Source organism: Hylaeus volcanicus, chromosome 6, assembly GCF_026283585.1.
Source record: "Hylaeus volcanicus isolate JK05 chromosome 6, UHH_iyHylVolc1.0_haploid, whole genome shotgun sequence".
Taxonomy (NCBI): Eukaryota; Metazoa; Arthropoda; class Insecta; order Hymenoptera; family Colletidae; genus Hylaeus; species Hylaeus volcanicus.
The window spans coordinates 3,341,512-3,363,749 of NC_071981.1; the positions used below are offsets into that span (position 1 = coordinate 3,341,512).

General features: G+C 31.5%; 6 protein-coding genes across 10 annotated transcripts; 3 read left to right on the top strand and 3 right to left on the bottom strand.

The window, feature by feature from the left end:
• Positions 1 to 13: 13 nt before the first annotated feature.
• On the top strand, positions 14 to 8,558 carry LOC128879080 (AP-2 complex subunit sigma). 4 transcript variants are annotated; one of them, XM_054127911.1, is made up of 6 exons: positions 16 to 155; positions 7,043 to 7,304; positions 7,727 to 7,784; positions 7,938 to 8,087; positions 8,147 to 8,320; positions 8,387 to 8,558. In XM_054127911.1, the coding sequence occupies exons 3-6, from the start codon at positions 7,782 to 7,784 to the stop codon at positions 8,486 to 8,488; spliced, it is 429 nt and encodes a 142-aa protein (XP_053983886.1). In that variant the 5' UTR covers positions 16 to 155; positions 7,043 to 7,304; positions 7,727 to 7,781; the 3' UTR covers positions 8,489 to 8,558. The 4 variants fall into 4 exon arrangements, with proteins under 4 accessions (XP_053983887.1, XP_053983886.1, XP_053983884.1 ...); XM_054127909.1 differs by lacking the exon at positions 7,043 to 7,304; XM_054127912.1 differs by lacking the exons at positions 7,043 to 7,304; positions 7,727 to 7,784 and having other exon boundaries at positions 14 to 155.
• Positions 175 to 7,783, bottom strand: LOC128879073 (cilia- and flagella-associated protein 44). The gene is made up of 24 exons (XM_054127894.1): positions 7,283 to 7,783; positions 7,041 to 7,203; positions 6,819 to 6,958; positions 6,435 to 6,729; positions 6,221 to 6,365; positions 5,947 to 6,149; positions 5,647 to 5,889; positions 5,403 to 5,584; positions 5,202 to 5,340; positions 4,858 to 5,131; positions 4,533 to 4,770; positions 4,028 to 4,462; positions 3,740 to 3,952; positions 3,564 to 3,671; positions 3,200 to 3,380; positions 2,949 to 3,134; positions 2,689 to 2,886; positions 2,088 to 2,618; positions 1,843 to 2,014; positions 1,473 to 1,771; positions 1,143 to 1,339; positions 869 to 1,086; positions 647 to 789; positions 175 to 570 (listed from the first exon to the last, which is right to left on the bottom strand). Exons 1-24 carry the CDS (start codon positions 7,474 to 7,476, stop codon positions 403 to 405), a joined length of 5,265 nt encoding a protein of 1,754 aa, XP_053983869.1. The 5' UTR covers positions 7,477 to 7,783; the 3' UTR covers positions 175 to 402.
• Positions 8,559 to 8,744: 186 nt separating the features above from the next.
• On the top strand, positions 8,745 to 11,568 carry LOC128879077 (TATA-box-binding protein). Its single transcript, XM_054127906.1, has 5 exons — positions 8,745 to 9,636; positions 9,714 to 9,844; positions 9,904 to 10,147; positions 10,222 to 10,420; positions 10,512 to 11,568. The coding sequence occupies exons 1-5, from the start codon at positions 9,364 to 9,366 to the stop codon at positions 10,586 to 10,588; spliced, it is 924 nt and encodes a 307-aa protein (XP_053983881.1). The 5' UTR covers positions 8,745 to 9,363; the 3' UTR covers positions 10,589 to 11,568.
• On the bottom strand, positions 11,529 to 12,934 carry LOC128879079 (exosome complex component MTR3). 2 transcript variants are annotated; one of them, XM_054127907.1, is made up of 4 exons: positions 12,532 to 12,915; positions 12,200 to 12,453; positions 11,943 to 12,089; positions 11,529 to 11,874 (listed from the first exon to the last, which is right to left on the bottom strand). In XM_054127907.1, the coding sequence occupies exons 1-4, from the start codon at positions 12,677 to 12,679 to the stop codon at positions 11,602 to 11,604; spliced, it is 822 nt and encodes a 273-aa protein (XP_053983882.1). In that variant the 5' UTR covers positions 12,680 to 12,915; the 3' UTR covers positions 11,529 to 11,601. The 2 variants fall into 2 exon arrangements, with proteins under 2 accessions (XP_053983882.1, XP_053983883.1); XM_054127908.1 differs by lacking the exon at positions 11,943 to 12,089 and having other exon boundaries at positions 12,532 to 12,934.
• A 440-nt stretch (positions 12,935 to 13,374) lies between these two features.
• LOC128878265 (mucin-2-like) lies at positions 13,375 to 20,101 on the top strand. Its single transcript, XM_054126322.1, has 5 exons — positions 13,375 to 13,963; positions 14,192 to 14,313; positions 14,398 to 14,550; positions 14,617 to 14,975; positions 15,059 to 20,101. The coding sequence occupies exons 2-5, from the start codon at positions 14,193 to 14,195 to the stop codon at positions 18,599 to 18,601; spliced, it is 4,176 nt and encodes a 1,391-aa protein (XP_053982297.1). The 5' UTR covers positions 13,375 to 13,963; position 14,192; the 3' UTR covers positions 18,602 to 20,101.
• A 260-nt stretch (positions 20,102 to 20,361) lies between these two features.
• On the bottom strand, positions 20,362 to 21,539 carry LOC128878266 (COMM domain-containing protein 3-like). The gene is made up of 4 exons (XM_054126323.1): positions 21,253 to 21,539; positions 21,003 to 21,177; positions 20,652 to 20,923; positions 20,362 to 20,579 (listed from the first exon to the last, which is right to left on the bottom strand). The coding sequence occupies exons 2-4, from the start codon at positions 21,133 to 21,135 to the stop codon at positions 20,409 to 20,411; spliced, it is 576 nt and encodes a 191-aa protein (XP_053982298.1). The 5' UTR covers positions 21,136 to 21,177; positions 21,253 to 21,539; the 3' UTR covers positions 20,362 to 20,408.
• Positions 21,540 to 22,238: the final 699 nt, after the last annotated feature.

Genomic DNA, 22,238 nt, shown 5'->3' on the forward strand with positions numbered 1-22,238 from the left:
TCTGGTATCACAGATATCAACGGTTTCGTAGTGTCAACTTAACCTATATTAGTGACAAATAGTTAAAAACGATTAAAAATATTACGGATTCAGTGTCACCAAGTGTCTAAATTTATGAATAACTTTACTAATAAAATCCTTTTCGTGATTTAAAAGTAAATAGAATTATCATTAGATATACTTGTACACTTCAGCATACTCCAGTTTATATGTCACAGAACACTTAACCATTTTACTGACACGTAATTGATACATTAAAAATTTGTTGAGCTAAACATCATAATATTTATTTCATTTTTACAAATAATAAGATAGAAATAACGAAGCACATCTTAAAAGAATAAAATTAGAGATAGATAAAATAATTATTTTATCAATTGTTGAAACTAAAACTAATTGTCTCTATGGCACACTTTCCTTCAAACACATTGAAAGTGATCTTCTTGGTCCAGTTTTAAGGTTTTCTACATCATATTGAAGTAAACGTTTCTGTTGAATTTGACTCTGTAGAATACTTTCAAGCGCTGTTATATTAGCTTCGTGCTCAAGTTCTATTTGTAACATGTTTTCCTATAATTACAAGACATTTTTGAAGGTTAATCGTGTACTCTATTAAACTAAGTGAATGTAATTAAATCATACTTACTTCCGAAGTTGGAATTTGGTTCAAAATTTCTTTAAGCTTAAACTTTTCTTGTTCCAACAATGTCAGCAAATTAACTTTTTCAGTATTATTTCTAATCAAATCTGCTAAAACCCTTAGTTGTTCACTGCAGTCCTGTTTAATATCTATAAAAAATATAACCAAAAATCATGTAGTATTCTTTTATCAAAATAGTTGTGTAAAACTCTAAATTTTTTAGTTTACTTTTAACTTCGTCAATAAAGTTTTTCATGATTGTGCGAACACCAGTCTTGGTATCATAAATCAATCTTTGTAAAACAGTTTCAAAAAGGCTGATTAAAGATACTTTTCGTCCAAACTTTTCTATCATTTTCTCCTTAATTTCTGTTTCTAACTTCTTATTTTGTGTTTCCATGTATTTCAAATCCAGTTTTATTCTTTTAAGATGTGCTTCACTTTTTCTGCAACAAATACATAGCTTTTCATTATGAATTACTTCATATTATTTCTAGCTTACTTGCGTTCTTCTTCCAAATTGCAAGTTTCCCTTTGCAGTATCCCAACTCTGGCATATAAATTTGACAATTCCTTTTTATTAAAAATGACAGAATCTTCAATTGCTGTAATAGTTCCAGAGTCTGATATGTGTTGCAATTGATGAATCCTCAATACAACTGTCACGTCTATGTTGTTTAATTTTCTCTGATTTTCCAACTATTAAAAAAAAGAGAATTAAATAAATTCTGTAACTTGTGCCAGTTACATGGGCATGTAATCTGTACAGATGCACTAGGCACTGTATTCCAAAGAATCTCATGAACAAATTATATAAAATATTGGGAAGTACCATGAAAGCTTCTAGATCTTCTAAATTGCTTTTTAAGTTATTTTCGATAACTCTTAAATTTTTTGAATCAGTATCCAATTCTTTTTGTAATATTTCTATTTCTCTCTGTTCCTCCTTAATTTGAAGTTCGTACATATATCGTTTTTCTCTCATGGAGAATGCCATATCATATAACTGTTTATCACATCCCGGTGGACATATATTTTCATCGAATGGAATGTGTTTGGTATCAGAATCTACTGAAGTATCCGTATCTTCAGAACTAGTATCTGATGACTGTGTAACTGAATCCAAAGAACCTAAAATAATAATTAAATCAATACCATTTAGTAAAGCTGTTAAGATTACTATTATAAAAGAAATTTAATACCATTTGTTTGTCTTGCAGCTTTGTATTTTGTTTTAAATACTTTTTGAAGAAAATCGTGAAATTTGTTTCCAGTTATAGCTTTCGTAAATTCAGCAATAACATCTTTTATCTTTGTCTGCAATTTCCGAATTTTGTCTTCTCGTGTCGCAATTTTGACATTTGCAGTTTGCATCTGTTAAAATTACATTGCATATTAATTTAGAGTAGTTACTAATTGTTATTTTTATTCTTATAGTGATAATAACTTTTAACATCACTGTGACACGTTTATTTGTCGTTTGATTAACTTCTTCTTCGAGTTTATATTCCATTGATTCACTTTCCTTGAGAACAATAAATTCTTCGTAAAGTGTTAACAAATTTAGATTCATGTAAGTGCTTTGATATATAACATCGAGTCTATATTCTTCTAATTCATCTAATTTGCGCTCTAAATGTTCATAATTATCATTAATGTAGCGTAGAATACAATCTTGCTCGTATATTTTACGCCACATTCGAGAGCGTTTCATTTCACGTTCCCATAGAGTTTGAGCAGTGCTTGAATTTCGAGTACGATTTAAAGTGGTTTGAGTAGGTGAATGATCTTTTATTTTCATTGAAGCAGAATGAATAGTAGAAACGCTTTCTATATCTTCTCCGAGGTCTGTTCTATCATCGCAGAATAATACTTCGTATTCTAAATCAAATGGATCTATTTGTTGAACCATGCTTATCGACAGTCTTTGTCGTTTTACATGTTGCACCTTTTCTGACATTGACATATGTCTCTCCAGCTGTAAAAAATAATATTGCCTTAAGGACATCTTTGTATTCTAAACATGAGAAATTACGATCTCAACAAACCTCTAGACTATGCTCAGGAAATTCAGTATCAAAATTAAGCTTTGGTAGCTGTGGTAAGGGTTTTATACTTTTTAATGGAATTTCTGCGTGAATTCTTTTAAGAATTTCCATTAATCTCATCACTTCTTTTTGCAATCTTTGCTTTTCTGATCTAACTCCATTTAATTTCGCATTGAAATCCTCCCGCAAAGAATGGAGCTACACAAAATAATTGTTTTTAAAAGAAACCAATACAATAAGAAATTGTATGTTAGTCGTACCTTGTTCCTACAATCTAAAAGTTGTTTGTATTTTGTAGCAGTAGTTTCCTTTTTCATAGTTAAATTAAATCCTGTACTCATCTTCAAATTATATTCGCCGATAGTTCTTTTTGTTTCTTCAAGACAAGATGCATCCTCTATACGACTTTTCGATAAATTTGGTTTTCTACCGTATAGTTTTTGCCACTGAAAGTAATGTATATGATGTACGCTACTTACAGCACGATTCATTTTTATTATAATTTATTTACTTCTTTTTGTCGTTGAATTAATTTCCTTTTCTTTTCTTTGTATTTTAATAACATTTGATTAATTTGCAATCCTAATCCCGTTGTCAAATCACTGTAGTTTTCAGCTAAAAGACCTTCTAAGTATTGTATTTCCTCCTCTTGTGTTTCTCGTGTTTCGTCATCTATTTCTTCCTGTACTATCCTACAGGTGAACGATAATATACACACAAAGAAAGCAAAGAATAATAAAGTAATGTTTCATAATGAAAGTTGATTTAAAATAATACCAAAAACAATATAAAAGACGAATAAAATTTACAGAACTTTTTTTTTATATTACATTATTAAATCTTATTTTAATAGAATTCTACAATCATACAATTACCTGCTTATTCTTTGCTGTTCTTCAACATGTTTCGTCGCTATGTGTTTCGAAATGTTATCAAAATTCAGTTTCAATTCTCTTAAAGAATGCACTGCTCGATCTTCATTTCTATTTAGAAATTTTGCGCTTTAGTAAATATAGCTTACAAATAAAAAATAAAAAAAAATAGTGCTTACAATATACTGTAAACCATAAAAGGTAAATGTGTAATAGGTGTAATGAAGTGATTCATAAGCTTCTGTAATTCTAGTTTACTTTTCTGCTCTTGAAATTCTAGTTTCTGCTGTGTTAAAGCTATCTGCCCATTTAAGTATTGCTCCAAGTCTTCTACAATTCTGGGATCCAATACAAATTGGGGTATTTGTTGCGATGGCAGAAGACTTTTATTTCTGATTTGACAAAGAAAAATAAACTGTTAAAACAGTACCTTACCTTTACATTTTTATTAACAATAAATTTCAAACCTAGCAATGATTTTGACGTATTCTTCTGTCAAGCCGCTTATGATTAGTAAAATTTCTTTCTTTTTTTTATTTGCAGCCGCGATCATTTTATTTCGTTCCATTTGAGTAATTACCTCTTCCAAATTAGGATAGTTAGCATCTTCAATGTCTTCGATATTATTAGGCAAAGGTAAAGGATGCTGCACTTTTGGTATTTCTACCCTTTCTTGAGGTAGATCATCGTTAATTGTAAAAGAAAATATATTTCCATCGTGACCACATGTCAGTAACATTTCCTTATTATAACTCAGCAACATTTTAGATATATGTCCATTGTAGTAATCATGTATAGGAAGAATCCAAGAATTTGAGAAATCTAGTGGATCGTCTTCCTTCATTTTACAAACATACAGTTCACCGTATTGTGTTCCCAAAAATAAATATTTGTTGTTTTTGCTTGAAAAAATAATGAATATGTTACTTTTATATATTATTCCCTTCTTGAGATAATGTTACATTTGCATACTAGAAAAGACAATTGTGAATCTCTGTATCCTTTGCATGTTCGATTAGTCTACTTCTAACTGGTATATTGTTTCTCATTTCTTTGGACACTGGACGTAGATATTCGTAAACATATCCCGCGTCAAAACCAGCCATCAATAGCCATATATTCCCACTGGTATTATACTCTGCCACTAAAATTTCGTTTGGAATTTCCGGAATATAAATTTCTGGAAGTATCATATCTTCATCGTCCGACTCTGGTAAAGAAACGTAACACAAAATAGTTTATGTGAAATTCGAATTGGGAATTGCAATCTTTAATTAAATTAAAACAGTATAATTACCAAGAAATGCTTCTTCATCAATTACAGCATGAGGATTTTCTGCCATCAGTTCTTCCATTTTTTTCTTCTTTTCTACAAGTCTTCTGTCTTTTTCTTTTGTATATTCGTTTATCAATATTTCTCTCTCTATCGAAGACTTGATTGATTCAAACTTAAATCCTACAGAATTACATTTGACAAGCTCATAAGAAGCAGTTGTGTATGATTGAGGCGCGATGGGTAATGATATTTCTATGCAATCTCCTTTCGCACATCCAATTAACAAAGTTGCCTCCTATTTAAATTAAATTAAATAGTTGTTGTGCTGTATCCCATTAAAATAAAGTAAGAATAATGGTATTTACTTCTTGTGGATGCCATGTCATACAAGTAACAGATGAAGGAACTTTCACATACCCAATAGGAACAATTTTAGGATAAGTATTGGTAGAATGAATGCTAAACGTAAAAATTGTAGCATCTTTGCTACCTGTTACTAGTAAACTAAAAACAAATTATCTTTGTTAGTAAAAATACAATTATTTGTGAATTTATGTGAAACATACCTACAAGAAACATTGAAAGTCATTACAGAAATTGGCATTGAATGTGGTTTTAAAACTTGAATCAGTCTTGTGTAATCTCTTTTTATATTACTTTCCATACTTGCTGTTTTTATTGCTATTGTTATCATTCGAATAACACCACTTTTAAAGGCACACACCAAGGTCAAGCCTGTTTTGTCAATCTGATCATCTCAATGATATAATCTCTTTTTCAGGAACTTACAAATAAAGAAATTATATTCACCTTGCATGGAAGCCAAACTATTTGAGTTCCAATGTCATGAAATGTATGCACAACATTTAATTTCTTTTCAATATAATCGTAAATGTGCAATTGACCAGTCTCATCAAGTGTAGCTACAAAAGGTCCCCACTCTGCTGTATCCATATCCACTATGGGACCAGCATGACACGTAAAAATTTTTTTCTGCTCCTGATGTCTCGTACTGGTGGAAAGATCAAGTAACCATAATCCTCCATGTCCGTCCTACCAAATATTTCATTAAAAAATAATGTTATGTATACATTTTTATAATATATTTACCTGGGCATACCAAATCGTTTTTTCTGGATCATCTGGCTCTTGTTTCTGAATGCTCATGAGCATTGCACTTTTTTTAGGAGACTCCTGTCCCTCTGCAATATGAAACTCATAAATTGGTTGTATTTCAAGTAACTGTTCATCGCTAGGAAGGTCAGCATCTTCAATAGTTTCATAAAACCAAAATCGTATCCACCCATCTGATCCTATTATAGTAAACATTATCATTTATTCTGAATCCTTTTTTTAGTATTAACCACGTGGATTATATCATTACCAACTGATATGAGTTCTCCATTGATGAATTCAAATTGAGTTATCTGAGCAGCATGCGCCGGTTGTTTATTTTTCCTAGATGCTTCAAGTTTAATTATACTCTTATCCCATAGAAGTATGTTACCCCATTCACATCCTGAGACTACCTGAAGTATAAACGCATATGAAATTCAAACAAATTTTAACTTTCAACAAAATTACTCTTATTTCCTTACTGTTTCATTTGGCATTGGATGAATCGCTATAATATCAGAAATTTCTGTATTCCCGAATTTACCAATTACACCTTTGAGCTTTAACCCAGTGAAAGTTTTTGATACTTTCCAAAATTTAATATGTCCTGTTCCACAGGATGTTAATTGGCCAGGAATATATTTAGAGAAAGTTACATTATGTATATCTTGAACATGGGATTTACATTGCAAAATAATTTGCGATTTTCTCCAATTCCAAAGAGAAATATAGTAATCGGGTTCTCCACCTTGCGAAGTTAATAATAAACCATCGGGACTACAAATAAAAAAATTTAATTTTGTTTCATTAAACAGAATTTAGTATACAATATTTTAAACCATTTGTTGTATTATAAATCTATCTACCTATAGGTCAAATGGAAGTAACGTTTAGTTGTACCTCCTTTTAAAGTGGTTACAATTTTCATTGAAGGCCAATTATAAATGGTTATTAAAGGATTTGTTCCATTCTCTCCTACAGCAATGTGTGCGGCAGTAGGATTTTTCTGTAGAGAAATCATTAAGTTATTAAAGTGTTAGAAAAAACTTGTCAATAGCATAAATATATTAATTTATAAAAATATTCACAGATATGTGACCAATGCCACCACCCATAGAGCCTCTTCTGAACCAAACTTTATTTTCTGCTGCATTGAAAAAGTGAATTAAATTGCCAGAAGCAAAGATAATAGTATTTGTATCAGCTACGCAAAGATTGAAATACTTTCGACAATTATATGCATACGAATGACTGTTAAATATTAAGAATTTATATGACATAAGAAAATAAGGAAGTGGAAAGGGATTTATTTAATTCTTATAAAGGATACAAAAATTCTAAAATATTTTGAGGTACAGTTCCATTTTCTGGTTTTCTGGCTATATATGAATATTCTTCTATGTATCCTACATTCAGTTCATGGTCATCGTTTATTTCAAAATTTTCATTTTCATTTTCATTTTCATTTATGCTGCCTTCCGTATCATCATTTTTTAATTCAACTTTACCACCATCCTCCGCCATTTTATTTTCGTGGATCAATTCACAAGTGTCAAATATCAACGCAACTATGAAATTATATAAAAACTAGAGTGTAAATGTGCTTATAGAAAAGTTTCAATTAATCTAGATGACTTTTTGAAAGTAGTCAGTGAAATACACTGATTTTTTTCACCAAGTTTCTAGATTTTCGAGTGAATTTATTTGTGCATTTTACTAACCCAGGAACGGTAATAAATGTCAATCCATTTCATGTTTTGTTCTTGTTGATCAGCGGCTGTCAAGTGGACTAATACTAATATCGGGTGTCAGTATAACTCAGTTTAATCATGGCAAGTATCAATGAAATATTATTAAATACCTATAAATATATATTGTTCATTTTTTCATTGTCACAATAGTGAAGTACACAACTTCTGTATTTTTTAATTCATAAAGATAAATTTTCATAAAATTTCTAAAATGATATTTGGTTTAATATACAGATTCGCTTCATTCTTATTCAAAACAGAGCTGGAAAAACTAGATTAGCAAAATGGTATATGAATTTTGATGATGACGAAAAGCAAAAGTTGATAGAAGAGGTCCATGCAGTGGTAACTGTGCGAGATGCTAAGCATACTAACTTTGTTGAGGTAAGCCTCAAATATAGTTCCGATAATAATATCAGAACATAATCTTTTATATTTTTTAGTTTCGCAACTTCAAAATTGTATATAGAAGATATGCTGGTTTATATTTTTGTATTTGCGTTGATGTCAATGACAATAACTTGTGTTACTTAGAAGCAATACATAATTTTGTTGAAGTATTAAACGAGTACTTCCATAATGTGTGCGAGTTGGACTTGGTGTTCAATTTTTACAAGGTGATTTATTTATAAATATCTATCAAAACAAACAAAGTTCATTTTTATAATATAGATCTTTTACAGGTGTATACAGTTGTAGATGAAATGTTTTTGGCAGGTGAAATAAGAGAGACGAGTCAAACAAAAGTACTGAAACAACTTCTAATGTTAAATTCATTAGAATAAAATTATTCAATGTTATCTTATTGTATTAATCAAATCATGAATACATAAAAATAAATTTCATTATGAACAAGGTTTGTTCCCTGATTGTATAACCATTATTTCATTTCTATCTTAGTAAAATGATGTAAAATTTAATAATATACAGTAAAGTATAGGTATTTATTCGCAGAATACAATGAGAAATATTTATCATATAATATATTTCTACTGGATTAATAACATTGTATTATTCTATAGCTATTAATAATATAAGTAAATCGCATGTATATGATATAATCAGATGCAATGTCATATTATCTGCGTATCTGTGTTGCGCACAATTACGCATTGTGATTAATGAAAGATCTAATTATGTCAAATTTTCCCGCCAATGGATTGAATGAGGAATCAAGGAACTTTTATCATCTATGAGAAAGTCACTAGCTATAGTAACTTTTTTTTAGAGGTTAAGTCCATCGACGTTATAACTATGGCGTAAATTCGAACTGTATAAACGCAGTATACGACAAATTAGAAACAGCAAGACTTGTAAACAAACGAGTGGAAAATAGTAAATGAAAAATAATTAGAAAAGTTAAAATATTTTAAACATTTATAGATTTGTTTTCACTTGCAAAGTGCATATCTAACATTTTTCAATATATAGTTGTTGAAATAACAATTTAGATGTTTTTGTTTCATATAGAACATAACCTATAAATGTTACTGGTACAACGTCTTTTGAAAAATATGGACAATAATCAAATTATACAACGATACAAATCTACACTTTCTGAAAGATCGTTTGATTGATTACTAATTAACCTACAAGTTATTTGTGTTAAAGACATTTATATGTATTGAGTGCCTTGTAAAAGAAAAAGAAACAAATAAAAATGGATCAAATGTTACCGAGTCCTGGGTTTAGCATACCCAGTATAGGAACTCCTTTACATCAACCAGAAGAGGATCAACAAATTTTACCCAATGCATTGCAACAGCAGCAACAACAACAACAGCAACAATATCAATTACAGCAACTACACGCTATGAGTCCAAATATGCAAAGTGGAATGCTTATGATCGGAACAGCACAAAAGACTATGCATGCTTATGCAACAGCACCTACTTTTGCAACACCGCAAAGTCTCATGCAGCCACAAACTCCTGTATGATTAAATAATACATTGAATTTGCCTTTGATTATATTTGTTATTATCTTAGGCAAGAATAATTTTGTTTACAGCAAAATATGATGTCTCCATTAGTTCAAAATAATAATCACATAGCACCTTCATCGATAGGACCATCTACTCCTGGTCCTATGACACCTATGACACCAGCTTCTGCAGATCCAGGAATTTTACCACAGCTTCAGTAAGTAAGATTTAATTTAGAAAAAGAAAATAACAAACAAGTATCCATTAATGTTGCAGAAATATTGTCTCTACAGTCAATTTAAATTGCAAGTTAGATTTAAAAAAAATAGCCCTTCATGCAAGGAATGCAGAATACAATCCAAAACGGTTTGCAGCAGTAATTATGAGGATACGTGAGCCAAGAACTACTGCTCTAATATTTAGTAGTGGTAAAATGGTTTGTACTGGAGCAAAGAGCGAAGAGGACTCTCGATTGGCTGCACGAAAGTATGCCAGAATTATTCAAAAACTTGGCTTCCCTGTTAGTATACATTTTATCATTCTTTTGAATCAGTTATAATTTATTATTAATAATTTAATTTATTTTGAATAAAGGCAAAGTTCCTGGACTTCAAAATACAAAACATGGTAGGCAGCTGTGATGTAAAATTTCCAATTAGACTGGAGGGTTTGGTGCTTACTCATGGACAATTCTCTTCATATGAGCCAGAACTTTTTCCTGGATTAATATATCGTATGGTTAAACCTAGAATCGTCTTACTTATATTTGTTTCTGGAAAAGTAGTATTAACAGGTCAGTATTTATTATTCATACATTAATTAAAATTCATATATATTTATAGTTCATTTAATAAGTTAATTACTATCAATTACTATTTAAATAGGAGCAAAAGTTCGACAGGAGATTTATGAAGCATTTGATAATATCTACCCAATTTTAAAGAGCTTTAAAAAACAGTGATTTCATTTTTCATTACTAGAACAATTTCATTGTCTAAAACTAAGATAATGACTTTGTTATTTAACAATCATTATCCGCTCAAATTGAGGGAATCTCCCTTAGAGCCAGAGAAGCATAATGGACGACATGGGTCGAGAAATATAGAGGTATCTCGATGAACCAACAATACCTCTTGTATAAATACCACTTTCAGTTGAACAAGATGTTAATGATTTACGTTGTACACATTGTACGTACTTGTCTAAACTCGAATAGAGATCATTTAATGAAGCAGTACTGTATTAAATTGTTTAAAATACGTTTTTCAAAATTAGCTCATGTATGCTTTTTGTGGGATGAACTGGAAAGATATTTTTTAAACAGACCATATCAAAAGAGTGTATTTTATCTATTAAGATGTAGTCATCGATCTAGAGGATATCCTTAATTTATATATTTGTATAATTTATACAATACTAGCTTAGAAGGAATTCTGTTTTATTTGTCGCGTTGGGGCGCAATCTATGTCTTCTTTCCATTAAACAAGAACTGTTTATTCACATATATACAATCAACGAAAATAAAAGAAAAAGAATTAATTTAGTTTTAACGTGGTAGAATAACGTACTTATGTATGTCTATCCAAATTAGTGATTTTCAAAGTTTTTGAACGGCACTCTTAAAAAAAACTTTTTCTACTTAATTCATGTATTCGAAGTGATACATGGAAAATATACTTCAACATTTGTTGAACTTTAATGATCATTGAATAAAAAAAAGTTTTTCAAATCAAAGAATAAAATTTTGTTTTACATGTCATGTAAGGGTGTCGCATTCATAATTTTGGAAAACACTGATCTACTTCCTTGAAAAGTCAAATTTTGTAAAGGCTAGATGGCATCTTAAAAGTTGTAAATAAAGTAGCCGTTATAAGGAGGAGGATTATATAAAATTTTACAAATTTTATATCGTAAAAATATATATTTAATTGCATTAAGAAACTGTTTGTTGATTCAAATGATTACTGTTTTAATTCAGTTATGTAATTTCATAATAGTTTTAACTAAACATTGCTGAAGCACAGGACAAATTTCTTTATTAGTTGTTGTTAAAAGTTCTGTTGCATGTATAACAGAGTTTGTATCGATACTCCCAATTAAAAATACTTCTGAAATTTGACCATGTTGTGGAAGGCTAGCAAGTGTAATTATTCCATGGTTAAAATCATCTTGTTGCTCTGATAGCGTGTTGCATATTTCCTCTTCTAAATCTGTTGGATCCACTAGGAACTGTTTATCATAAAGACCCTACAATTATATCAAATTTTGATTAAAGCAAAATATTTTCAACCTTAGTTTATTAATGATGTACATACTATGGTAGAAGCTGTAACTAAACCAAACATTGGAACACCTGCATTAGCTAAGGCAACACTAGCAGCCATGATTGCAGCAGCTAGAGAAGATCCAGCATTGTCTAAGACCATTGCATATACATCTACTTGAAAATTTGGAAATTCATGCTGGAAAAAAATATAAGCAGCACTATTTTTAATAGTTCTCATATTTTAGTTGGTATATTAGTTACTTTGCGTATATACAAATACATATACTCATAGACTTATATATTTACCAAACAAACTGCTGGTTCTAATGCTCTTTGCAACATTAAACTATATTGTTTTTCTTCTGCATTTTGTTGATGAATTTTTCGCTTCCAACAGGAAAAAGAAGCGAATTTAAACTCGCAATAAATTTCACCTTGCATACAATAACCATTTTTGTTTGGTACTTCTCTAGGATCGAACACCGAACAAACTACTTTTGTAGTTCCCATTTCTATATATGCAGAGCCTTTGGCTTGACTAACTACACCCGTCTTTAAAACTGCAAGTGTAAAATACAAATAGTCGTTTTTGCTATAGAAATGTTGCTATAGAAAGCTTGTAACATCTAAAATCTTACATATTTTTCTCATTTCATTCATGGCACGTTTATCCTTTCTTTTAGTGAAATCGTGTTTTATTTTAACATCTTTGTTGTCGGTATCAGAGTAAATCTGATAAGGGACAGATACATCCGGACCGTTGATACGTTTATGATCGACCGGCATTTCAACTAAAGTATAATTATTATATAAACAAAGGCATTTATATTATTATAAACATTTATAGAAATAAATCAACATAAGAGCCAGAAGTTGCAAGCTCAGGTAGCAGGGGTTGAGTGAGGTTAAGATCACTGAACTAATGACCGTGAAATGTTTTGGCCCTAACCACTGATTTTTATATTATATTTATTATATCTACATATACGATTATATCATAGAATATATTTATACAGTAAAGAAGTGAAATGCGATATTCTTGAAACGTCCGGTTGGGGCGTTTTCATGTAGCAGCCATTTTGTCTCATAGGTTTATTTGGTATAATTGGTGACTTTAAAAAAATAAAGACATCAGGTATCATTATTCATCAATCGAACAATAATCAACGCATGATCTCTTTTCGATTGGTCTTGTTTCATAGTTCGTCTTTTGTATATTTAAGAAAATGAACGCTTGCGAGAATCAAGGACCTCTATCGGATGTGGAGCAATCTATCAGCAAATCTACATCTCGCTATAAAAAATAATTAATCTTCGTCATTTTATTTAATTTTTATTCCTGCACTTTATAACGCTGATATTTTAATCCAGTATGAATCGAGAATGTTGAGAATGATAAGGATATGATAAGGGTGCTCGCGAGCTCCAGCCCCAGCTCCTTATCCATGGTGACATAAAAAAAGCATTGCTTGCAACGTCTATTCTATATATTGTCCGTGGTAGTACATAAAATTTACAATAACAGTGTCATCTCTGAATTTAACAAAGTAGTTAACAATAAGAAGTGATATCGATGAACGATGTCGCTAAATCTCTCCGGAACTAACAGTCCTTAATAATTCCATCTTGAAAAATATTTCCCCTAGCAAATAAAATATCTCATTACTTCCTATATTTTAAACAATCACCTTGTTTCCCAGCATATTTTTCATAAGATAGAGCTAAAGAGAGAGTTCGAAATGAAACCCATGTTTTTGGAAACGTCATTGAGATGATTGTTTATCCACCATTTTGTTTTGCTGTCGTCCTCACAGTTTTTCTTGGCACCGTGGCCTATTTTACAATGAAGTAAATTGATTCTAATTTGGAAAAATCATCGAATCCGACAATATTCTGTGCCTGGAGAAGAAATTGTTCGCGACGGATTTGAGTCAGTTTCACTTTTTTAACAAATGTTCTCATTATGAAGATTCGTGAAATCTCTCCTAGAGTTCCGACCCAACTTTCCTGACTTTTTTGATCAAATGGCGATTACTAGATAAAACGAACCGTTTTTACGTCATTTATCACGTAAGTTTGCTATTTCAGTCACGATCATGACATTCAACTTATTTTAGAGTGATATTCTCAACAAAAACAATCGTAACTATTCGAAAGTAGCGTTTTATTTTAGTCGTGATGACCCTTCAAACACGCAATATTATTCATTTGTCATGTTATTACGAATTATGCAGTGATTGTTGTTATGATTAAATGTTAAGCATACTGTTGTACAAACTATTCATATTCTTATTATAGAATGTCGGGTCAGAGTGGAGGGCATCGTCTAAGGTTGTCCAAACTCAACGACCAGCTGACGTGTAAATTGTGTGGTGGATATTTTATCGATGCCACTACTATTATTGAGTGTTTACATTCGTGTACGTGTATTTTTTCATTGCTTCATTAATCCTTTTGTTTGTGGTGAATAATTTAATTTGAACACAATTAATGTTGTGCTACAGTTTGCAGGAGCTGTATCGTGAAATATCTGGAGAACAATAAGTATTGTCCAATATGCGAGGTACAAGTGCATAAAAGTAAACCATTACTCAACATTCGTCCAGACTACACTTTGCAGGACATTGTGTATAAGCTGGTACCTGGATGTTACCAAAGTAAGTCCTATAATTATCAAGAAAATCATATAATATAAATAATTAATTAATTATTTTATACTTTAGATGAGATGCGATGTAGGAGAGAATTTTATTCCAAACATCCGGAAGCATATACTCAAACAACATCTCCAGAAGCAAGAGGAGAACCGATTGAATCGCATATATATTCACCGGATGAATCTCTCAGTTTATCATTGGAATATTTTAGACCATCCAGAGATGTCAAGGAAATTGCTGTGAAACCTTTTTTAAAGAGGTATCTTCGTTGCCCTGCAGCAGTGACAATTTTTCATCTACAAAAGCTTATACGAGCTAAGTATGGATTAACCGATGCACACAGGGTAGATGTAATGTATAAAGAAGAACCATTGTGCAGTAATTATACATTAATGGATGTGATGTACATTTATCATTGGAGGCGGGTAAATATTAGGAATCCGTATACAGATTTAATTCAAAAATTAAAAATGTTAATTTTACAAGTGTTTTACCTTATTTGTTTCAGAAAGTGCCATTGCATTTAAGTTACAGGATATTTGAATCTTCCGCTAAAAGAATAAAGCTTTCGGAAGACAATGTCAATTATAAAACATCCTTATTTTATGCTGGAATCGACCCTATTGAATCAAAAGAAGAAGAACCGATAAAGAGGGAATGGAAGGAGGTGCAATTGAAAATTTCTGAAACTGGTATAATGAGTATTACGGATATAACGGATCAAGAATTTAAGAAAAATGCCAGAGTTCAAGACTCTGTGACAAGTGTTGAAACAATAAATTCATCGATAGTTAAGGGAAGTACTAGTGAAAATAATGCATCTGAGATTATTACAAAAAATGACCACTCTTTAAATAGACAAATCGTTGATGATTGTAATATTTCTTCTAAATTAAGCGAATTTGACGATAAGAAAAATTCCAATTCAATGGAAACTAAAAAAACTCCCGCGAAGGAAGCTGAAAATATTGTGATGTGTAAAAGCGAAGAAGAAACAAAAGATAAATTAGATAATAATAATGTTGCAGATAAAGTAACTTTACATACTAATGTGCAATTTCGGGAAACGACACAAAGTGTAGTCGAGCCTGAAGTCAGAGGCAATGTCATCGATGACAAAGATAAAAAAGAGTCGTTAAAAAATAATAATAGCATTATTATTAAAGAAAAGAATGGAGAATCTCTTAAACAGTACCGAAAAAATGAAGTGAAACTTGTAAATATGGGATCAAAGATTAATGCTTTAAGCGTAAAGTTACAATTTCAACCAAAAATTGGACAAACCAACGCTAGTAATGCTTCATCTAAGAAAATTATGAAGGAGAAAAAGATTATGCCACAACCATCTAAAAAAATAGATACAAAAACAATTCAAACTTCGAAATCTATGGACCCAAAAAGCTCTTTTGATACTTCAAAAACACAGGCGATGTCGAATAATTGCGGAATTACTGGAAGTAAATCATCGGTTCCCTCCTCTACGAAAACAATGTCGCAAAAGCCAACATCTGAGTCTGAGGAAACTCCAGAACCCGTTGCCTCAACTCGCGTAACCACTGCTATTAGTAGCAAGCCAAAAGAAACAAAATTAAATGTAAAAAATGTGCAATCAATTGGTCAGCATCAATCGTCCCTTCAAGAACAAAGTACATCAGAAAAGGAAACACATTCATCGGATCAAACATCTGTAGAAATAACGCAAGGTATGGAGCAAACAAATACAACTCTTCAAAAATCACCATATACACAAATCGAATCGTTGACAAATAAAAATACTTCATCTCTCGATTTTACCGCAACTGTTGGTAACGGAGTTAACTCTATTTCCACGTCAACAAGTCAGACTACATCTACGTTTCCATATACGGTTCAGGATTTAGTGAGTAGCACAATGTTAAAGAATTCTCTCAAAAGTCTGGCGACATCAACAGTTCAGAAATTATCCGCCACTACAGTTTCGGAAAACACAGTAACCATGCCCACAGTAACAGAAAATCCTACAGCACTTATTATGCCTTCCATGAGCATTTCTTCTTCTTTGAAGAACAGTTATGTAAATTCAGGACTGAACACTTCTAGAGAGTCGCCGCTAAAACCAAACTTGGAGGTAACCGCTGCATATTCCGTGCCTCCCTGTCCGGATGCTATTCCGATTTCTTTAATGAAACCAACGATTCGCAAGAACGAATTAATCACAAAGGGTTCAAATTTAAATGACATTTGTGCTAAAATCGGGGCTTCTGGCTCGAAAATTAACGATATTTGTGCTAAAATCGGAGAAAATTCTAAAGAAAAAAATAAAACGGAAGCAAGAAGTAAATGCGACATTCCAGACTTGTTGAAAATTGGGAGAAAATGTAACTCGTCATCGATTGCTATCGATTCTGTTAATAAACAACAGCATCCGAATATTTCAAATGTTTCCGTTTATGCTTCTAGTAGCAGTGTAATTGCAACAGAAAGTAAAAATGTTTACTCGAACGTAAAGGATAGTCTTCGAGCCACATCGCTGATATCTACTTCTCCAACAGCAACATCGCATTCAATACAAAAGGTTCCTTCTTCTGTCTCTAAAAAACAGAGCCAAGCAGTAGGCTACAAGACTCTTCGCGATCCTCCAAGATGTTGGAATCCTACACTTTCCAAGAACAATTACGTAGCGGTAAAAAATCAGACCAAAGAGACGCAAAGCCACTTACATCAAATAGCGCTCTCTGAAAGAAGATCGATTCAGTCTAAGCCTGCTAAGATATTTAAGATGAGAAATATGCCGAGATATTTAGGTAATCCTGCATCTGGAGTGAAACCGCTGTATGGAATCGGTAACGAAAGCAAAGAAAAAGAGCAATCAACAATGACATCAACAACGACCACAAACACTTCTACTAATTCGAAGAACGGGAATTTAAGCATGATGAAGATAGATCCTAAAACTTTATCTCCTATTGTGTCTACAATTAATTCACCCATTGTTTCGCCACCTCCATATTCTCCTAGTGCGAGAAACTATTCAAATCCCTCATTCTCGAGAGATATTTGTAGAAGTACTGGTTCACCGATATCTCCTAAAAATTCTCCAGTAAATATGCTTTCAACAAGTCCCTTTATACCTTCTCCGACACCCAACATGAATCCCAGATTAATTTATCCTCATTTTCCACCTCCATTTCCAGATACTCCCAGATTTCCAAATCCGTTGATTCGTCCACCGATAGGAATTCCATCTCCCAGTGCCTTTCACAGTAGCTTGCCTCCTTCGATTAATAAATTATACCAGCGGTCAAGTTATATTCCACAAACTACCGGCTTCAATCCAGTTTCCCAACCTCCGACAGTTCAGAGAATACCACCGAGCACTTACTCTACGCCTAAGTCACCTAAAACTACTTCCTTAACAGCAATCTCCCCTACATCTTATGGCTTAACCAAATCCGAGACACAAATTGTTGGAACATCTCTTGAAACCAGTAACATGCATCTTCTAGAGAATGCTCCGCAAGAAGATCTCAGTGTATTTAATTTGTCTAAGACTGGAAATTTTGGTAATACGGAGACTGTTAAACCGCCGACAGAAGTAACTCGAAATTCCAAGTCATCTGGATTTCCTTCCATATCAAACACTGGACAGGGTAACAACACGATAATGACCACGTCTAAAAGCAAGTCAGAAACTTCTCAGTTTGGAGCTGGGTACGATCAGAGCAAAGAACAATCGGAGAAAACGCCTGCAAAATGCGATGAAGTGAATTCTTATAGTCCAAAGGGGCAGAATTCAGAAAAGAACCGATCCGATGAAATCAGTGACAGTGTAAATAAAAGAAAAGAGAAATCCGTCTCTCAGACCAACGGGGGTCTCACCGATGAAAATAACGAAGAAACGCCAGTAGAAAAACAAACGGAACAGCATAAGGAGCAGAATCAAATAAAAATGCCGCAACAAGTACCAGAGAAAGTTGAAAAACAGCAAGAAGAAACCAATCATAACGAGAGCGGAAAGAGCGAAGAACACGGGAAAAGATCTGAAGCTCAAATTAGCAAAACGGAGGCGTAATTTCAGTGTTCAGAAATCATTTGACATGTACATTTTTGTAAAATTCTAAAGCTTTTGTTATTATATCCTATCGTAGATAACATTTTACTGAGCTCTACTTTGTATTTCACACTTTTGACAAGTTTTACGTAATTTACTTGACAAAAGACGAGAGCATATTGTTATTTTAATTGTTACGATTTTCGAATCCCAAAACATTAAACATGTTGAAACGACTTTGTAATTAATGTAACGTTTTGCGATTGGAAATCGTAGCGATTAAAACTGCAATTCATACCCGAGTTTAACGCAAAAGACGGAAGAAACGCGTAAATACATTGGAAGTAATCTGTGACGTAAGAGAACACTAAAAATTCTTTAGGAAAGATCCGTTATTTTGAGTTCGTATAAAGAATTGATGTAGCATTATTTGTTTAATGTCACTTCATTATAATAATTTCACGAGTCTATTAATTTGTAATATTTATAACGAATAATTTTGAAGAAATTCTATTTCAGTTAACCGGATATCAGACCAAAGCCTCGAGAGTTAAATAATCTTATCTTCCAAGTAGATTTAGTTACAAGGGTTTATCTTTATTTGTTGTCGATTGTTTTTGTTTTCGTGGCCTCTTTTTTTATAAAGGAAGCAATTATAGTCCAACAGTAAAATGTCCGAGGCCTTATCACAATAATCGTATATATGAAATAACGTTAAAAGAATCGATCAAAAGAGATCGTTGTTAAAAAATTTACAAAACGAGAAAAAGTATTACACACAGTGATTTCTCTCTTTCCAGCTTGATTAGTTAACATTATCGATGTATTATATCGCACCGAATTATTGAAAGAGCACGCAAGAATAAAAAAAAAAAAAGAACTCACCTCTGGTTTTGCTAAGTGCCGGAAAGAAAGAAATAGTTAATGTATAGAGAAGTTTTAATATTCGACGATCATTTTTTTTCTTTTTTTTTTTTAGATACATTTACTTGTACATAATGTATAATGATTGAAAGAAATCTATATCATGTAGTAGATATAAAAAAATGATCGATTATTAATATAATTTAACATGCATATTTTTAGGAAGTAAGAACGGTAATGATAGTATTTTTTGTCTAATACGAGAAAGCAATTTTTAGAGAGATCTGAATGTAGAGCAAAAAACGATGTATTTTTAATAAGTTATTAGTTGTGTGCGCGCGCGAGGCTCTTTTGTATACAAGGTGTACCTGAGTGAGTGAGTGAACGACGAGTGATAAGTGCGTATGTATTATTTCTGTACGGAGAAAATTTCAATATTATTTCAACTGGAACAGTTTGAATGAAGTTTTCGAGATTTTGTTTTATTTATCAAAACGTTGATCGTCGTTTGTTTTCGAATTTATGCAAGTGTTGTGCGTATGTTTGTGTACGCGCGCACATAAACTCCCGCATGCGCGCGTGCCGCGTTATCAATACAGTAATACTACGTGAAGTAGGGAATGTTTTAATTATGAAAATATAGTTGATTATACTTTACACAGTCTGTTATTTGTATAAGATTTTACCATTACACACACACACACACATATACATATATATACATATATATATATATATATATATATATATATATATATGTATGTATACAAAAAACTGAATTTATTACTAAATGATTACCATAATTTTTGTGTAAATGTTAACATACATGTATAAGGTCATAAGTTGTTAACAATGATTTACTTAGACTACATACGATACTTCTATAAAAATACTTGCAATGAAATATTAAAACATCATTCATGTGTAGTACTATATTAAATACATCGATAACTTGAAGGTATAGCTAAACATTAGTTAGTTTCTCTGAGTATCTGATGGCATCTTTAAGCTTAAATATTAATTCCTGCAGCTGCTGTATTGTACATGAGAATGTTACATGATTTATTGTTTCATGTTTTTTAGTGATAAGTCGCACGTGATAAAGAGGAATACCCAGCAAATTGCATGTGTCCAACTAAAAATCATTTTCATATGAATAAAGCGTCAGTGGATAAAACATTCGGTGTTGTATTCACCGATCGATTACCTTGACGCGATAATCTAAATGCCAATCTACATCGACGATATGCGGTGGGTTATTGCCGATCAACTCCAACCGAGACTGTATTGTTTTCTTGTTATTAATGTATGCTTCACATAATTTCTTTTTCCTTTCTTCGTCGACATGTGCTTGGTATAGGAAATTTCTTAACTTTTCTTCATCGAAATCATGACGGGCTGCTTCTACGAACAAGCATAGCATGTCAGCAAAAATCTTCTTCGCTAACACTGGCTTTGAATCCGTTGCTTTGGTGATGCCTACAATTTTATCGGTATAAATAATCTTGCAATGTTCAAAGTACTTTATGTTAAACAACTATAGCCAGAGAATACTCACATTTTACTTGAGCAGGATTTTCACATATCTGAGAGACAGCTGTGTCTAAAATTTGTAGAAAATTATCTTCAGGTATATGACTAGTGTGTAAAACATTAGTTAGACCTTCAATGGTATCTTTTGACAACTCCATTATTATATTCCTCGACACTTTGAAGATAACATTAAAATTTTGCTAAAAGAAAGTTTGTTTTAAGCAATGCTGTAACATATATTAAACAAAATTGTCTTATCAGTTCACAAAAATTACATAAATTCTGTAATATTGAACACAAGAACACAGAGGTTATCTTTGGAGAGCAGCAATGTACATTTTTTAATTTCCTTAATTTTTTAAAAGATGTTTGTTTTTGTAATGCATGCGGTATTTAACAAACTTTGGTGACAGCTGTAATGGTACAAAAACAGTCTGTCACGTCAATTAAGGTTACCGACTGCATCAGATATGAAGAAAGTGACATGTGGCGCTGTCACAAACACACGTACACATCCATGTTAAAAAATATAATACATTCGGATGTGTAATATTTTTTCTTTTATAAATATAATAGTTTATACCTTCGCACCTGTGTTTCTTTCGTCTCTTTAATATATTATGTAATTTAAATAAATGATTAATATTACAATAATATTTGTTATTCAGATATTCGATCGTTTCGACTTTCGATCATTTAGAAAGCTTGTTTTAGGTATTACGTTTACACCGAAATAAAAAAAAGTTGATAATTATAATTATCTTTTTATTTTCAAGAAAATTGTAACTGATACATTGAAAAATCTCAAATATTTTGTTACAGAGAAATTAACCGGTAAATAAAATTATAATAACTTTTATTTTGAATAAATAATTAATATAACAATAATATTTGTTATTTATATTTGTTATCACTAAGATTAGTATATTACACAGCCTTACAATAAAAAGAAAAAAGGGACACAAAAATATTGGTAACTGATGTCACGGTGGTATAATATTTTCGTGTTTCTTTTTTTTTTTTTATTCTAAGGGTCTGTAATATACTGATATTAGTGATATAATACACGTTGTTTAAAAAATAACGATGTTCGATAGCTATAAATGGACTTTAGCTATTTTCAAAATAAAAATGTTTATAATTTTACTTACCGGTTAATTTCTCTGTAACAAAATATTTGACATTTTGAATGCATTAGTTACAATTTGCTCGAAAATGAAAAGATTGAATATCTAAATAACAAATATTATTGTTATATTAA

What these genes read in the sequence shown, in the direction of transcription:
- LOC128879073 (XM_054127894.1), bottom strand. Translation starts at nt 7,476, where the DNA reads ATGGCGGAGGATGGTGGTAAAGTTGAATTAAAAAATGATGATACGGAA. An exon ending in TACTTCCATTTGACCTATAG is followed by an intron (nt 6,730 to 6,818) that starts GTAGATAGATTT and finishes TTTTATTTGTAG; the next exon opens with TCCCGATGGTTTATTATTAA. An exon ending in TAATTCAACGACAAAAAGAA is followed by an intron (nt 3,135 to 3,199) that starts GTAAATAAATTA and finishes CATTACTTTCAG; the next exon opens with TGGCAAAAACTATACGGTAG.
- LOC128879080 (XM_054127911.1), top strand. An exon ending in AGCATACTAACTTTGTTGAG is followed by an intron (nt 8,088 to 8,146) that starts GTAAGCCTCAAA and finishes TATATTTTTTAG; the next exon opens with TTTCGCAACTTCAAAATTGT. An exon ending in TGGTGTTCAATTTTTACAAG is followed by an intron (nt 8,321 to 8,386) that starts GTGATTTATTTA and finishes GATCTTTTACAG; the next exon opens with GTGTATACAGTTGTAGATGA.
- LOC128879077 (XM_054127906.1), top strand. Translation starts at nt 9,364, where the DNA reads ATGGATCAAATGTTACCGAGTCCTGGGTTTAGCATACCCAGTATAGGA. An exon ending in TCATGCAGCCACAAACTCCT is followed by an intron (nt 9,637 to 9,713) that starts GTATGATTAAAT and finishes TTTTGTTTACAG; the next exon opens with CAAAATATGATGTCTCCATT. An exon ending in TTCAAAAACTTGGCTTCCCT is followed by an intron (nt 10,148 to 10,221) that starts GTTAGTATACAT and finishes TTTTGAATAAAG; the next exon opens with GCAAAGTTCCTGGACTTCAA.
- LOC128879079 (XM_054127907.1), bottom strand. Translation starts at nt 12,679, where the DNA reads ATGCCGGTCGATCATAAACGTATCAACGGTCCGGATGTATCTGTCCCT. An exon ending in TAGAACCAGCAGTTTGTTTG is followed by an intron (nt 12,090 to 12,199) that starts GTAAATATATAA and finishes ATTTTTTTCCAG; the next exon opens with CATGAATTTCCAAATTTTCA. An exon ending in TAGTTACAGCTTCTACCATA is followed by an intron (nt 11,875 to 11,942) that starts GTATGTACATCA and finishes ATATAATTGTAG; the next exon opens with GGTCTTTATGATAAACAGTT.
- LOC128878265 (XM_054126322.1), top strand. Translation starts at nt 14,193, where the DNA reads ATGTCGGGTCAGAGTGGAGGGCATCGTCTAAGGTTGTCCAAACTCAAC. An exon ending in TATTGAGTGTTTACATTCGT is followed by an intron (nt 14,314 to 14,397) that starts GTACGTGTATTT and finishes GTTGTGCTACAG; the next exon opens with TTTGCAGGAGCTGTATCGTG. An exon ending in GGTACCTGGATGTTACCAAA is followed by an intron (nt 14,551 to 14,616) that starts GTAAGTCCTATA and finishes TTTATACTTTAG; the next exon opens with ATGAGATGCGATGTAGGAGA.
- LOC128878266 (XM_054126323.1), bottom strand. Translation starts at nt 21,135, where the DNA reads ATGGAGTTGTCAAAAGATACCATTGAAGGTCTAACTAATGTTTTACAC. An exon ending in AAATCCTGCTCAAGTAAAAT is followed by an intron (nt 20,924 to 21,002) that starts GTGAGTATTCTC and finishes ATAAAATTGTAG; the next exon opens with GCATCACCAAAGCAACGGAT. An exon ending in ATTTAGATTATCGCGTCAAG is followed by an intron (nt 20,580 to 20,651) that starts GTAATCGATCGG and finishes AATGATTTTTAG; the next exon opens with TTGGACACATGCAATTTGCT.